Here is a 16,079-nt window from a genome sequence, read left to right as displayed (position 1 = left end):
TGGTTGTCTCTAAATCTCACTATGTGTTCAGCCCTTCTGATTTTCAATGCATTGATAAATGAGACAGCGTCCCTGATTCTTTTTTTGTTGTTGTTTGTGAACAGAGTTCAAGTTTTATTGATTGTTAAATATTTAAAATTTTAATACTGTACTTAACATTTCCTGGGTGTGATAATTAGATTAAAGTTGTTCTTGCCTTTGACGGAGGTCAGAACTCCAGATTCTTTCTCTCATTTGAGTGAAACGTGATACTCCAAGCATAGCTTTTTCAATTCCTCTTTGGGAATTCCGAATAGTGTTCTAGTCCTGTTTGTGTATGGCCCAGGTCTCTGAGGTATATGTTAATGCAGGAAGAACAGTGGAATCGAAGAGATGTGCCTGGAGCCAGAGGTTCTTCGTCCTCTTAGCTATTTCTTCTTGAAGGCGTTCCTAGCCACTCTCTTCCTCCTGTGCAACTAAGGTGCCAGATCATTCGTCACGTTGACTTCTTGACCTAGGTACACATAACTGTTGCATTTGGAGATGGTCGTTCCATTGAGAGTGAATGGAACATCAGGAACGAGACTGTTTCTCATAAACATTGTCTTCGTGAGAGTCAGCTGTAGTCCGACCTTTCCACACTCATGGTCGAAGTCGGCCAGCATTTGTGCCACTTGGCTAATGTTTGGTGTTATTAGAATGATGTCATCAGCAAAGCAGAGGTGGTGTAGTTGCCGACTGTCTATCTTCACTCCCATTCCTTCCAATTCCAGTCGCCGCATGGTGTTCTCGAGGGTGGCACTGAAGAGTTTCAGTGAAATGGTATCACCCTGCCGAACCCCTCTCTTGACATCAATGATCACATCTTTGTAGAATGGTGAGATCCTGGTAGTGAATCCATAATACAGCTCACGGAGGATCCTGATATATTGAGTTTGAATGCCCTGATTGGCTAGGGCTTCAATGACTGCTTCCGTCTCAACAGAATAAAAGGCCTTCTTTAGATCAATGAACATTAGACAGAGCGGCATCTTGAACTCCCTAGAAACCTCAATGAGCTTGGTTATTGTGTGGTTATGGTCAATTGTGCTGAATCCTTTTCGAAAACTGGCTTGCTCGCATGGTTGTCCTTCATCTAGTGTTCTGCCAGTTCTATTCAGGATGACTTGAGTGAATAGTTTGTAGATGACAGACAATAAGCAGATTGGGTGATAGTTGCCAATGTTGTGGATGTCTCCCTTCTTGTACAGTAGTACAGTCCACTACCTCCACTACCCAGCCGCCGCCATGCTCCAGGACGCTTTCCGGACACTCGGGCCGAGACTCATGCACGACTGAAGCCCCGCAGAACAAGATAAGTGGAACTCTGAGACATTGGACTCCAGGCTCAACAGACCCGGGGACTGAGATCCTCTGCCTGCTCCCAACAACCACAGGTGACAAAGGGTTTAAAACTAGGAGCCCCACCTTACCCTGCCCTGTCTGCTCCCACCAACCACCTGCGAGCCAGGGACTGGATTACACACAGAAGACCCACCCTACCCCTACAGGTACAGGATAAATATCTCACTGGCAGACCTCCACTACCTCCACTACACAGTCGCTGCCACGCTTCAGGACGCTTTCTGGACCACACATTATAACACACTTAATACCCATCTTCCAGGATTGCCGCACCATATTTGAAAGGGTTCAAATATGGTTTGAACCATGGGAACACCTACAAGGGCGATTAGAGGCCGCCCCCCAAAGTCTCTATCCCTCTCGAAGAGCCTGGCAAGCTACTGAGAGTATTCCGCCCACACAGCAGATCCTGGCAAGTTATCCATTGTGTATTTGATATGCCAAAACCAGTAATTACAATGGGTCCCATTCCCCTGACCCTGAAGGAGTCACCATAAAATTGTAAATAGGAAAAAAATTTCTTTTTAAAACAAAACCTTTTTTTAGAGGTATACAAATGTAAGGAATATTATGGATAATTCTGGGCTGAAGTGATAGCACAGCAGGTAAGGCGTTTGCCTTGCATGCAGCCGACCTGGATTCGATTCCTCTATCCCTCTTAGAGAGCCGGGCAAACTACCGAGAGTATCTCGCCTGCATGGCAAAGCCTGGAAAGCTCCCTGTGACATATTTGATATGCAAAAAACAGTAACAACAAGTCTCATAATTTGTTGTGAGTCACTACTGGTGCCCACTCGAGCAAAACCATGAACAATGGGAGGACAGTGCTTAATACATTTTAGAGTTTATATGAAATAGGTAAATCCTACAAATGTAAATAAAATTTAGGAATAGTGAAATTTAAGAAAATTTAAAGGGGAAAATATGAACAAGTCTATAAAATTACAAAGTGTGTTTTATCCTAAGAAAGGAAATATTAAATTTTTTTGAAAAAAGAAAGGAAATATTGGCTTTCCACTAGAAAATATTATAGACATTGCTTAAGTGTCTGCATTAAGTAGAAGATGCAAAAACATACCCTAATCAGACATAGAACATTCATATAAATGAGGCATAGTCAGAGAAAGCACTGCATTTTTTTTTTTTTTTGGTTTTGGGCCACACCTGGCAACTCTCAGGGCTAACTCCTGGCTCTGTGCTCAGGATCACTCCTGATGGGCTTATGAGACCATATGGGGTGCCAGGCATCAAACATAGGTTTGTTGCATGCAAGCTAAGTGCCTCACCCACTGTGCTGTGTGGCCTGCACTGCATTTTAAATGCACTATGAAAACATAAAGTGGCAGACAGCTGGGCTCCAGTGGGGTGTGACAGGTGCAGGTGCGGTTGGGGTCAGCACAGATGTGCACGTGGCTGGCCATCCCAGCTGAACTAGGAATTATTCACCAATGACCTTTCCTCTGGCAGGGCAGGGGGTAGAGAACAGAGACCACTGACCAGGAGAACTGGGGTCTGCTCTGCTCCAGCACTGGGGCAGACAAGGGAAACAGGACGGGTTACTGAGATCAGAGTCCCAAAGACTGAAACTCACACAAGAGAAACTCTTCTTCCAAACCAAAATACTGCTCCCAGCGACTCCTAAAGAACAGCAGAAGAGCAACTGCACCAAAATTACCCTAATGACCAGATTTATTAAATATGAAATATGTACCCAATAGGGGAATGTGGTGAGGAAGAGAGTAAAGAAATCCACTCTGTACCAGAGATCAAACCCATGACCTTGCATACAGGATGGATAAGGGAGGGAGAGGGAAGGGAAGAAGGAAAGAAAGAAGGTAAGAAAGGAAAAAGGAAGAAAGGAAAGAAGGAAAGAAAGGAAGAAAGGAAGAAAGAAAGAAAGAAAGAGGAAAGGAAGGAAAGAAGGAAGAGAAAGAAAGAAAGAAAGAAAGAAGGAAGGAAGGAAGAAAAAGAAGCAAAGGAAGAGAGAAAGGGGAAGGGAAGGGGAAGGGGAAAGGAAGGGAGAAAGATGCATCTTGTGGTTAGAGAAAGGGGCCTCCTAAGAGACTCCTGCAGGACTTGCCAGATCTGGTCAATGGCTCAGCGCTCAAGCTGGAGGATGCAGTGCTGCTTGGGTCCTGCCATGATGGACGTAGCACTACCAGGGCAGGGTGGGTGGGCTGTGCCTAAGCGATGCCTTTGAAGACAGAACTGCAGAAGGGATCCCCAGACTTCCATGTGCATGAGTACATCTGGCCTTCTCTGAAGATTCCCAGGTGCCACCATATGGCGACTGATCCCAAGGGCCTGAGTGGGAGCCGAGAATCTGCATTTTCAAGCACACTGTACTGGAGACAAAGCTCTCACTCCAAAATACTCTGACTAGTCAAGAAAACCTACAAGGAAAGGGAGTCAAATGCTCATCATGGCTCTGCAAAGATACCTGATGCCTTTAGGAACATCAGAAGGAGTGAAAATAGACCTGGGATATGACACAAACATCTTAACCTTGAGCAAAAGAAAGAACATCATGGCCATAATAGAAAGGTGCTGGGTGAAAACCACTTACAGCAGAGGGCCTGAGCGAGAGGACTAGAGGTAAGGAATTTGCCTAGGATGCAACTGATCCTGGTTTGAATCCTGGATGGACCCACAAGCACCACCATGGGTTGCTTCTGAGGAACAAACCAAGAACAGCCCCGAACACTGCTGAGAGTGGCACCCAAACCAAAATAAATATGCAAGGAAAAATACAAATTATATTAGGATAGAAGAAATATTCATGGATAACAATAGGCTATTTACCCTGCCCTTTCACTTTCTGTAAGAATTAGTATTATAATATGAAAGTTATTTCCAGGGAAGAAAATAATGTAGATAGGAAAAAAACCAACCTCTTCCCAAAGATAAAGAAACCCGAAGAAAACTTCAAACAATTAGAGTAATACCAGACTACTTTAATACTAGAATATCTCATATTTTAACACCAATAATTATAAAAGTTTTATAATTTTTATAACATGATCTTCGGAGAGCCCGGCAAGCTACCGAGAGTATTCGATATGCCAGACACAATAACAACAAAGTCTCCAATGGAGACGTTACTGGGCCCGCTTGAGCAAATCGACGATCAACGGGAGGGCCTTTACCTTTTACCTTTATAACATGATCTAATTATCACACCCAGGAGAAGTAAAGATAATTAAGAACTTTCTTGGGACATCTAGAAAAACTATCAAATATTAAGGGTTTTAACTCTGCTTGAAAATTCACATGATAAACAGCCAGGAGGCATGCCCATGTCTCTGTGGTATGTGGAGAAGAGACATACACTTTTATTCCAAAGGGGCAGAGCACTTAGTGACTCACACATATTTTAAACTAGGGAAGATGAGTTATGAAAGCTGCTAACAAGTGAGAAACACACTGTAAATTGTATGCAAGCTCAGGCAGAAGAGCAGGACCATTCAAAAAAATCATGAGCACAGACCTAAAATGAGAATAGGAGAACAGATTAAACAGTACTTCAAAGAGAGGCATTTTCTCTAAAATAAAATATCTGAAAGACATAATAAAACTCAGTGTGTGTGTGTGTGTGTGTGTGTGTGTGTGTGTGTGTGTATGATAGAAAATTGCACTAAGGAGTCTGAGAGATAGTGCAGCAGATACAAATCATTTGCATTGCATGCCACAGACCTGGGTTCGATCTGCAGCACCCCAAATAGTTCCACTAGGAGTGATCCTGAGCACAGAGCCAGGAGTAAGCCCTGAGCAATGCTGGGTGTTTCCCCCTTCCCTAAGACAAAGAAAACAAAAACTAGCAACAATAAAATACAAAGAGAGAGAAACCAGAATCATAGTAAAAGGAGAAAGTCACACAGTGTGGCAGGAAAATCAGCCAAATTTCATACTCAGATGAAATGTCTGCCTATTTCAATTCTTTTTCTTTTGGGGGGGGGGTCACACCTGGCACTGCTCAGGGCTGACTCCTGGCTCTGCACTCAGGAATCACTCCTGGTAGTGCTCAGGGGAACATATGGGATGCTGGGAATCGACCCCGGGTCAGCATGCAAGGCAAACGCTCTACTCACTGTGCTATCGCTCCAGCCCCGTGTTTCAATTCTTAACACACAATTTTACATTTCTACATTATTTATACCGCCCATTATTTATACTGTCTTACATAATTTCTTCCCTGCCCGCCTCCCCCCAGTCTAACCTAATTACAAGGCAAGGAAATGAGAGGTCTAGCAGCCACTTCAGCTCTTAATCTCCTAATACTGACTAGTGTGTTCCAACTACAGCCGCCCTGTGAGGGTGTTTTCTCTCCCTGGCCCTGTGAGGATGCTGTACAGTCCTGTTGAGAAATATGTAACACTGAGAGCTTGGGAACGTTTCGGCTCCTTGAAGTCTGGAGAGTCTCATGCTAGAAGAGTAGCTAAGATTAGCAACTAAACTTCAGAAACTGAGAGAAGCATCCTAGAACATCAAGTTAATGCCCAACAGCCTCTCACACATATACCCGACAGTGACTGCCTATGAAGTGTATGTGATCACTGGGAGCGAGTCCTCTTCAGCAGAGGGAGGAAACAGCATTCTAGCAGAGACCAGGGCAGCCTTTGGCTCCTGCAGGCCTAATTGGCGTCACTCAGCTGGGTCTGTTGTTGGGCTGGTGCACGGCAGGGGTCAGGGGCCAGCTGGACTGGGTCAGGGTCATGGGGAGCTGGGTGCTGGCCCGGGAGGTTAGAGGTAGGCCTGCTTCTGACAGGCTGCTGCTGGTTGAGGCCATCTGAGGCCAGGCAGGGAATGGGAGCAGGCTCTGATCTCCTGGCGGGGGGGGGGGGAGGTTGTGAAGGGGACTCTGACTCTCTCTCTCTCTCTCTTTGCCCCTCCCCACCCTTCAAGAGGCGTTCAGCAGGAATCCTGCTAGAATCAACTGTCTCAAAACTCAAGGAAACTGAGGACTCTCTGATGAGTGTGAGACTCGACTTCCAGGGTCTTTATTCCAGAGGCCGCTGTGCTGGCGCCCTGGTAAACTCAGAGGCAAGACAACAGCACCCCCCAAATCTGTGCTCACTTCTACTGCTTCCATTACAAGCAGACATGGATGTCACCCAGGTTTCAGCTGGAGAGTTCAGTGAAAATCATTCCTTGGTCCTGAACAGAAAAATACATAAAGCTTGAAAGGCTTCTTTAAAAGAAAACTAAGGGAAACATGCTCTGATTTCTCAGTTATATCCTGCTGAAATTTATACTCAGTATTTCAGTCTTCAAAAAAAAAGAAATTATGTATGTGTGTGTGGGGGGGGGGGGGGTATAGCTCCAAGGACACGAGCAATGCCCTGCGTGCATAGTTCCCTGAAGGCCGTGATGAAGGAGTGGGGGCAATGTTTCAATGCTAAATGATTTTTCATACAAAAAATCAGTCCCGCACATCACTTATGCGCTGACATTTTTCAGAAAATATAAAAGGTTTTTGAGGAAATGAAAAGAATAGATTCTTCCTTAGCACAGTATCTTCCTTATCTCCCTTCTCAGAGTAACAAGAGTGAATGTTCTAAATTTTCTATACTATGTGTGGATGTGCGTATTGTATAAATATACATACTCCCCTATAAAATACATATCACGATCACGACCATCCTGTTATTCGTCGATTGCCTTGAGCAGGCCCCAGTAATGTCTCCTTCGTCCTAGCCCTGAGATTTTTTAAAAAGTGCCATATTCAAGGCTCTTTCAGAGTTAGGAGAACGAGACCCATCATTGTTACTGGTATTTGGCATAGTGGGTACGCCATGGGGAGTTTGCCAGACTCTGCCATGTGGGCTGGTTACATTTGGTAGCCTGCCAGTTTGTCCAAAGTAGAAGTGAGATAATAAGATGTTGCACAGCCGCAAACGTGGCCGTGCGCTTCTGGGAGCTGGGTTTTATAGTCTCTGAGTCTTGGCCGTTAATGGGATTACACAGCGCCAGGGGCCCAGTTGGTGGGTGTGACCCCCGCCTACTGGAATTGGGAGGATCTGGGTGGAGGATGCTCAGCCCCAATCCGAGTAGGCTCGGAGATCTCAGCCCTGGGACCCGTGTGCCTTTGTTCCTCTGCCATATACATATACACACAGATTTATACATATGCATGTGTACGGATGAAAAATGGCGAGATAGGAGCAATAGAACCGTGGATAGGGTGCTTGTGTATGACTGACCTGGGTTTGATCCCCCACACTGCATATGGTCCCTCGAGCCCACCAGGAATAATCCCTGCATGCAGAGTCAGGAGCGATCCCTGAGCAGCACCAGGTGTTGCCCAAAATAACATCCCCCCCACAAAAAAAAAAGGAAAAATATAAGAGACAGTATTGAATCATGCTAATTTTCTTGTCAGTTTCAAAAGGTACTACTAGTTAGCACAGTGGCAGGGTGTTTGTCTTGTGCGCAGCTGGCCCGGCCAAGCCGGGTTTGATTCCTTCACCCCTCTTGGAGAGCCCGGCAAGCTACCAAGAGTATCTCACCTGCATAGCAAAGCCTGGCAAGCTACCCGTGACGTATTCAATATGCCAAACACAGTAACAACAAGTCTCACTATGGAGATGTTACTGGGCCCGCTCAAGCAAATCGATGAACAATGGGAAGACAGTGCTACAGTGCAGTGCTACTACTAGTTATTAAGATAATCTCAGAAGCTCAATAATAACTTATAGTGTGAACAATATTTAATGAAGGATCCACTCTAGGATTCTTGCCTGCCCATTTCTATCCATCCTCATCCCTTCCTTTCACCTTCATGCTTCACTGGAGACTTTATTTATTTGCTTTTGGGGCCGCAGCGAGCGATGCTCAGGGGTTACTACTGGCTCCGCACTCAGAAATCACTTCTGGCGGTCCTCAAAGACCATATGGGATGTCAGGGATTAAACCTAGGTTGGCTGCCTGCAAGGCAAATGTCCTACCCACTGTACTATCACTCTGGCCCCTTAGTGGAGTCTTCTAATGCCCTAGATCTGAGAACTAAAACTTCAGCCTTAAAAAGAGGCCTTTCAGACTCACAAGAAGGCTGGGTGCCTTCTTCCCTATTGTCCCCAAGGTCTTCAGATGCAGGCTCAGTCTTTTCCAGGCACACAATAAAGTATAAGGTGAAGTCATCGTATTTCTCCCTATAAGCCCATCATTCGCTCCTCCACCCCCAACCGCTTCCTGTAAAGCAAACTGAGAATCCTTCATGGATAAAACTGGAGGAGGGCCTTGCTCTGTGCTTCCAGAACACTCATCCTGTGCATCTGTCCCTGTGGAAGGTCTTAGCAGAAAACCCACACCAACAACAGGACGTGGGACAACACCACTTACTTTAACAGAAAATAAACTGAGTTTGTGATAAAAGAAATCAAAGGTCCAAGAAACAGCCATGCTCTTAGGAACCACGGAAGGCAATCCGAACCTCATTAATGCCACGTGACACATGGAGAAGAAGAAAAACCAGTTACCTTTTTGTGCAAGGCATGGAATTCGCTGTATCTTTTTTCAACAAAATGTTTTCTTCCATTCATTAGCACTTCTATCTTAAACACCTATGGAGGGGGAGGGGAAAAAATAAAGATTAATTCCACCAGTTCCAAACCTTCAATTGTCTGATGTGGTAAGTTTGTGACCATGATAAATTTCATCCCTCTAATTATAGTGGCTGGTTCCCCCCGCCCCCAACCCAGAAGGCTCAAGAGACTCTGGCCCCACAACACTGATTGATGAGCGAGCTCGCGTGGCCCAAAGGTTACCACACCGAAGTCTCCTCCACAAACACCTCCAAGTGTGAGGAACTTGGGGATTCCTGTGCCTCAGTGAGCAGCCTCCCTCTCTGCGCTAACCCACCCAGAATCACGAGGGAATCAGAGGTGGATGTTGTGGCCCCCATAGTCGGCGGCAACAAATCCCTGGCCAGGGCCTCGTGAGGCTGGATGGGCTGTGGCCCCTCTAAGACCATCATGCAGCCTCCCTGCATTCTCGGTTCACATCTTCCCTGCCTGAATATTCATCACCAGTCTCAGCTGGGCTTTGCTGCCATTTGCTGCTGGGAGGAGAAAATGCAGCAAAGGTTTGTCCTCCCCCAGGGACATGAGTGACAGCTCATGCCCAGCGCTCTGGAAGGCTGAAGGGTCGGCTGACTGTGCTCTCATTAGCAGACCCCGTGTGACACTTCCCTGATTCTCAGGTCAGTGGGTCAGAACTGGAAACAGGGGCTGGGGGTGGGGGTGGGGTGCACTGGGCATGGCCCTTGGACACATCTGTGAGGAGGTGATTCCCAAAGCTCGACACAGGGCCTGTGGCACCCCACATGGCAGGGAGACAGCCTGATGACTTGGGCCCTGCCTGTCCCTATGCCCTTCTGAGAAGTGAGCCCCAGGGTCCCCAGCACTCGAGTACTAAGAACTTGCTCTCCTGACACATAAGAGCCAGTGCCCATGGAGCCCGGGAGATACGGGGCACACGTTTGGGATGGGAGAGATCCCAACGGATCTACGTTTCACCTCATCTGTGCGTTAAGTTTTAGAGTAAGTCAGCCATGAGGCCATCTGGTATGAATTGTGGGGCAGGGACCAGGGAGATGGCTCAGAGGGCTTGGGGCAGATAGGCTTGATCTCTACCTGGCATAGGAATATCCCCAAGTACTGTAGGGTGGGATCATGGGGGGGGGGGGGGGAATGCAAAATAAAGCAAAAGTGTAGGGCAAGAGATAAAGCTCAGTACACTGCTCATGCCCCCATGAGTGAGGCCCTGGGTATGACCCCCTGTACCACAAAACAAAAACTCATAAAACATGTTTGTATTTCCATGCTTCTTCAAAAAAGAAACATTCTTCTGTGGTATGGCTCTGTTTAAGAAACTAGTCTTAATTAAATAAGCAGTAAATTTCTCTTTCACAAATTTAATATTTTAAACCAACATTTGGTTTTTCAAGAATTTTCCCTAACAAACATAGTTTCGGGAATAAGCAAAATAGTTTCGCCTAAAAACATATGCATATGCTTCCACCTCTCAAATTACAGTTTTTTGTTGTTGTTGTTGAAAAAAAAATTTTATGAATTCACTGAAGAAAATGATTCTTCTTCATAGGAACTGCCAGAAATAGAATGAGGAAAACACCCTGAGAAACACAAACAAAAGAAGCAGAGTTTGAACTTGGGGGCTTGGTTAATAGGATACAGAGCCCCTTTTGGGGGATCAGGCCCCAAATTTAAATCAGGACAATGTGGGCGCAATTCAAGGAATTTCCATCTGCTAAGCTGCAGGAGATCAGTGAGGTATTGTCCTACATCCAGTTACTGAGGGTTCATCTCACACACACACACACACACACGTACACATACACACATGTACACACTCATACAATACTCTCATACACACACTTACATGTGCACTTATTGGGACATCATTTCACATATACTCACACATTCACTCACACATAACCTTTATACACACACACACATGCACTCACACAAACACACATTTATACATAGATTCTCACATCACACACACTCATATACTTTTTCACTCATACACACTCATACACATATAATTCACAAACACATACACAGAGACACACACTCATGCACACACCTTCACACATACTTATACTCAGGAAAGCCCCTTTAACTCTCTTTTAATATATTTGTCTTTCTCTCTAACTCCACCTTGACTTCCTCTACCATGGTAGATGGGAGGCTGTCCAATCCACGGAGTTAAAAACTATTTTAACTCTTCTGTTTCTATGATGCTGCCATTTTTTAAAATGGATATTGTACTCAATATTGTAAAGACTCCTCCTTTAGGTTTTTTTGGGTAAACATCTTGGGAGATGTAGAATTACACTTGTTTGTTCTTTCTCCCTTGCCACAGGGAGCTTAGGTTTATCGGGTTATACCCATCACAGTGCTCCCAAGTCACTCCCATTCCTCTGTATTTATCTGTAAACTCTTCTCTGTGCTCTCCTCCCCAACCGGCTAATCACCTTTTCTCCCTAATCAGATTCTATTAACTTGTAAGATCAGATCCTTCTAAGGACACTGAACTTGTATTGTTAAGTTATGTCTTTTGCACAGTTCACCTTAAAGCAATGTCCTTTCTGTATGGACACAGAAAGACAGTTAATATTATGCTTTGTAACTTGGGAGTTGACTGACTCCAAATAATATTTACTCATGGACATCTGCTTTCTTGACTCAGTTGCCCTTAGTTCCTAGCACCCCAAAAGAGGGTCCCAACGAGGGACTGAATGAACCCAGGGCAAGCAGTGAGCTACTCTGGCATCAAAATGGGCCAGGCCAAAGTGCCATAATACTCAACTATAAGTTGAGGGCATGATCATGGACAAATGCTGTCATGATCCAAAAGTAAAGATGAGACTAGGACCCTGCTGGGGTTAGGAAGACTAACCTGGCCTGAGGACTGATATATATATATATATATATTGAGATATATGTATCTCAGGAAGAACCAAACCGTAAGTTTATATCTCTTACTGTGCTCATACAGAATGACACTGCTAGAAATATTAGAAGATTTACTAGAACTATTTAAGTGAATTACGATCTGAGGAAAGAAGAATGTGACCCGACACACCCTTGTTGGGATCCCACCCTTGAGGGAATCCCCTAGTAATCTGAAGCAATCTCTTTAGATGAGATTTTTATCCTTGAGTTAATTCCTGGAGGAGTGGTCTTAACTTTCTTTGTTGATTTGTTAATGTTCAACCCACCTTTGTGTCACCACCCTATGTGATTGCTATATAAACTAAGACTGTAAGGTCTGAGCGGAGGGGCAGAGTCAGATCCAGAGGTGGGAAGGAGAATGAGGGGGGAGTAAGAAGGAGAAAGAAAGGGGCTCGAGCTCACGAGAGAGAAGGGGAGTGGAGACTGGAATAAACTACAATTGATACCGACCAGCCTGGCCCTCGTTTCCTTCCTTCGCCTGCCCTTTGCCATCGACCTCCCTGGGGTGGGGGAAGCGGCCTGAGACCAACGAACGCAGGCAGCAAGAAAGATAGAGCGCTGCTGGCCTTTTGAGACTGCTGATTAATCAAAATTTCCATGACAATATGTAGCAAGAAGTGGAGACAATTTAATAAATCTTATTTTCCTGAATTCCATACCAGACTTGCCTCCCCCCCCCCCCTTGTCTTTCTGAGTTCCCTGTCTTTCTGAGTTCCAGGGTCATGTCCCTGCTGCAGGGAAACCCCCTTCCTGTTCTGTTTTCCCAGCCAACCCTTCTTCATTACTCTCCACCACGCAGGTAAGGGAGGCTCCAGTTGGAGCCTGCCATGCACAGAATCCAACAGGCTTCCACCTGTTTATGGAGGAACCGCTGAGCATCGGGGAGATATTCTCAGCACTGGGGATTCAGCAGCAAACAAAACCTGGGGAGCCCTGAGGGGTCCCGATTGTACACAGGAACAAACATGGAGGAGAGAACAAACGCAGGCGGTGGGAGAGATAGAGTGCCTCCGGCCTTCTGAAAAACAGATGCTCTGATGGTCAAGGCCAAGAGCACTGGGGCAGGGGCTGCTTGGGATGGGGGCAGAGCAGCTCCCGTAAGGTGCTGGGAGGTCCAAGAGCTCTTGTGGGAGTCCAGCCTGCAGGCTCGGAGGCCAGTACTAGAGGTGTCCTGGGATGATGTGCTAAAACGCCCAACTGAAAGCCAAGAGCTGGCTGACTCCATCTCCAAGACAGAATAAATAAGGAGTTTACTTGCCCTGCCACTTGGAACAAGAGAAAAGCTGAACAGAATACATGAAAAAAGGGCACTCGAGACACTGGACTTGAGAATCTGAGAAAGAACTAACTGGTCAGAGCCTACAAGGACCCAGGCAGACCCTGGGTTGTGCAGTGGGGGTGGGCGTGAGCTGTACCAAAAGAGTACCCACTAAGCCTGCCATCTCCATCTGAGTCTCACCAGGACCAAGAGCTCAGTGTCTCTGAGAGTGTCCCTCAAAAGCAGGGTGGCAAACCTCGGGACCCTTTGGGTCCTCAGGAGGGCTGGGGAGCATCAGGGAGGCAAAGATTGCTGCAGACTGCTGTCTCCCAGTTATGCAATCACACAGCAGCATGAGACTATTTGTAGGCATGTAAAAATACCCAGCACCTCATAAGATCAAATTCAGTCTGCCACCCAATCAAAAGAGTTGTAAACACAACTCATCATGAGAAGAAAAACTAATCAATCGAAATTGATCTGAAAGTGACACAGATAATACAACTGCTAGACAAAAACACTGACATAGTTGATTTTAAGAGAATTTCTTTTACTCTAGAATACAGAGACAAGGCTGACCATGCTAAGTGGAGGTGCAAAAAAATATAAACAAGACAAAAAATAAGCCTGAGTCCTCATGTATGCAATCAACACAATAATAATAATTAATAATAATAATGACAATATACTCCAGATGGAACAGAAGATCAGCCACAGTAGAAGAAAAATTACTGAATTTGAAAACCTAGGAAGAGAAACTATAAAATAAAATTTGGGGAAGAACTGAAAATTAGAGTATCACTGAACTATGGGAGAACTTTAAATGTAAAACAAACATGTGGATTAGACAGCCCCCAATCCACCATGGTAGAAGAAGTGAAGGTAGAATTGGAGAGAAAGACAAATATATTTGAATAGATCATGACCCTAATTTCTTCCAATTTGATGAAAACTAAAAATCCGCAGATCCAAGAAGACCTGTGGATACAAACATAACAAATACAGAAAATGTCAAAGAAACAACAAAATCAACGTATATTGTAATCCAGTTGTACGAGAACCCAAAAGCAGCAAGGGAAAGAAAAAAAGGTATTGCCAAGAAAACAACCAACAAAAAAACCCCATGTTTGAATAAGAAAAAAACCTCAAATGTTTATGAAAGTAACCAAGATTACCACTGTGATTCAATACACATGCACTTAAGCTATATTTGTACATTAAACATGGAAAATACCATGTAAGAAAGGTATGCAGTAACCGCCAGATGCAGCCCCTTCTAAACAAACAAACAAACAAAAAAACTCAGAAAAAACACATGGAAGCTTAAGGCCAGCCAATTTTTAAATAATTATTTAAAAAATACTTAGTCTTCTCAGATGATAATACTGAGAGCAACAGTAAGAGCGGAAGTTTTTACAATACTGATTCTATACAGGTAGTGCTCTAAACTCTTTCCTTGTACCACTGAATTAATTCTTGCAATAATCCCATACTTTCTGGAATGAGAACCCCCTCTCCTCCCTCATCCATCCAAGGCTTTGTCCTCTGGAGGACTCGTTGCAGGAACACAGTTTACCTAAGGCAATGCAACAAGGTTCTGAGGTACTCATCCCCAACTATTTGGAGCCTGTGTTCCTTCCAAACTAACCAGAACACTACACTTCTTTCTACTACTTCCCCAGGTGGGGTTTGTGATCTCTCCAACCCCCAACCCTCCTTTCAGTTTCACATGCGAGCTTGATGGTTCACTTATAAAAATAGTATGTGGGCTGTAATTCAAGTTGACAGCACGCATGCCTTGCATACTAGAGTTTGACCCTCTAGCACCATATAGCCCCCAAGCACTATTGAATGAGGCCACTATTAAATAAAATAGGGCCCAGGGAGATAAGTCAAGGTCTGGACCACATGTCTTGAACTGGGAAATTCACATTCAATCCCTAACACCAACAGAGCACCAAACCAAAGGTTAGTTGATTGAGGGCTGGGGAGAAGTAGGTCAGTGGTAGAGCACTTGCCCTGCACATGTGAAGTGCCTGGTTTTAATCCCTGGAACTGTAATACATACATACATAAATAAATAAACAAACAGAACAAATAATGTTTGCTTACCAAAAAAAATTTTTTTTAAATCCAAAGTAGGGCTTGGGTGATGGCTAAAAGAGCTGGAGTGCAACTTTGCACATAAGCGTTCAATCCTCAGCACCACCTGATCAACCCAGATGTGGGCGGTACCACCAGATGTGGCACCTAAACAAACCACTGCCACACTGCCACAAAAACAAACCCCAAAGGCTCTGAACTAAAAAAAAGCAAGAGTCTTACATAAGGCTTGTATAAGTTCTTGACTCAAAAGGTTTCATAAAAATTCTCTTTTTTTAATCTTTTTTTTTTTTTTTTATTTTACCGAATCACCATGAAATAGTTACAAGCTTTCATGTTTGGATTATAATCACACAATGATCAAACACCCATTCCTCCACCAGTGCACATTCCCCACCACCAATCTCCCTGGTATACCCCCCACCCTTTCCAACCCTCCCCCTGCCTCCATGGCAGACAATATTCCCCGTGCTCTCTCTCTCTACTTTTGGGCATTATGGTTTGCAATACAGACACTGAGAGGTTATCATTCTTTCAGAAAATGTCTGCTATATATATGTAAGTCCTGCAAGGTTGCAATTATATGATTTTACTTTTAGATATAATTGGAGCCATCTCAAACTGTAGTTCTTATACTTTAGTTTTTTTCATCCAGTGCCTCTCAATACCTTTACTGTTCACATTTTGTCACACTCACTCTTTAATGACTACATAGTATTCTTATGTATGGCTTTCATACTGAAAGTACGTACTCAGAACCTTAAGAAGGATATGAAGTTATTGCAGTTCTTGCTGATTATGCATATATTCACAGATACACATATATTTGTTTTATGTTCTATAAAGCATGTTCATACTAT

At 44.5% G+C, this 16,079-nt stretch overlaps 1 protein-coding gene across 2 annotated transcripts in view; it reads right to left on the bottom strand.

Annotated features, from left to right (window-relative positions):
- Positions 1–16,079, bottom strand: part of SNX24 (sorting nexin 24) — a 148,454-nt gene that overhangs the window by 64,634 nt on the left and 67,741 nt on the right. For both annotated transcript variants that reach the window (XM_056124372.1, XM_056124371.1), the window contains exon 2: positions 8,859–8,942. In XM_056124372.1, the coding sequence (XP_055980347.1) occupies positions 8,859–8,942 (84 nt within the window). The remainder of the gene's footprint in view (positions 1–8,858; positions 8,943–16,079) is intronic.

The sequence above is a fragment of the Sorex fumeus genome, unplaced genomic scaffold, assembly GCF_029834395.1.
Source record: "Sorex fumeus unplaced genomic scaffold, SorFum_2.1 ptg000051l, whole genome shotgun sequence".
NCBI lineage: Eukaryota > Metazoa > Chordata > Mammalia > Eulipotyphla > Soricidae > Sorex > Sorex fumeus.
This window is presented reverse-complemented; position numbering and strand designations above follow the sequence as displayed.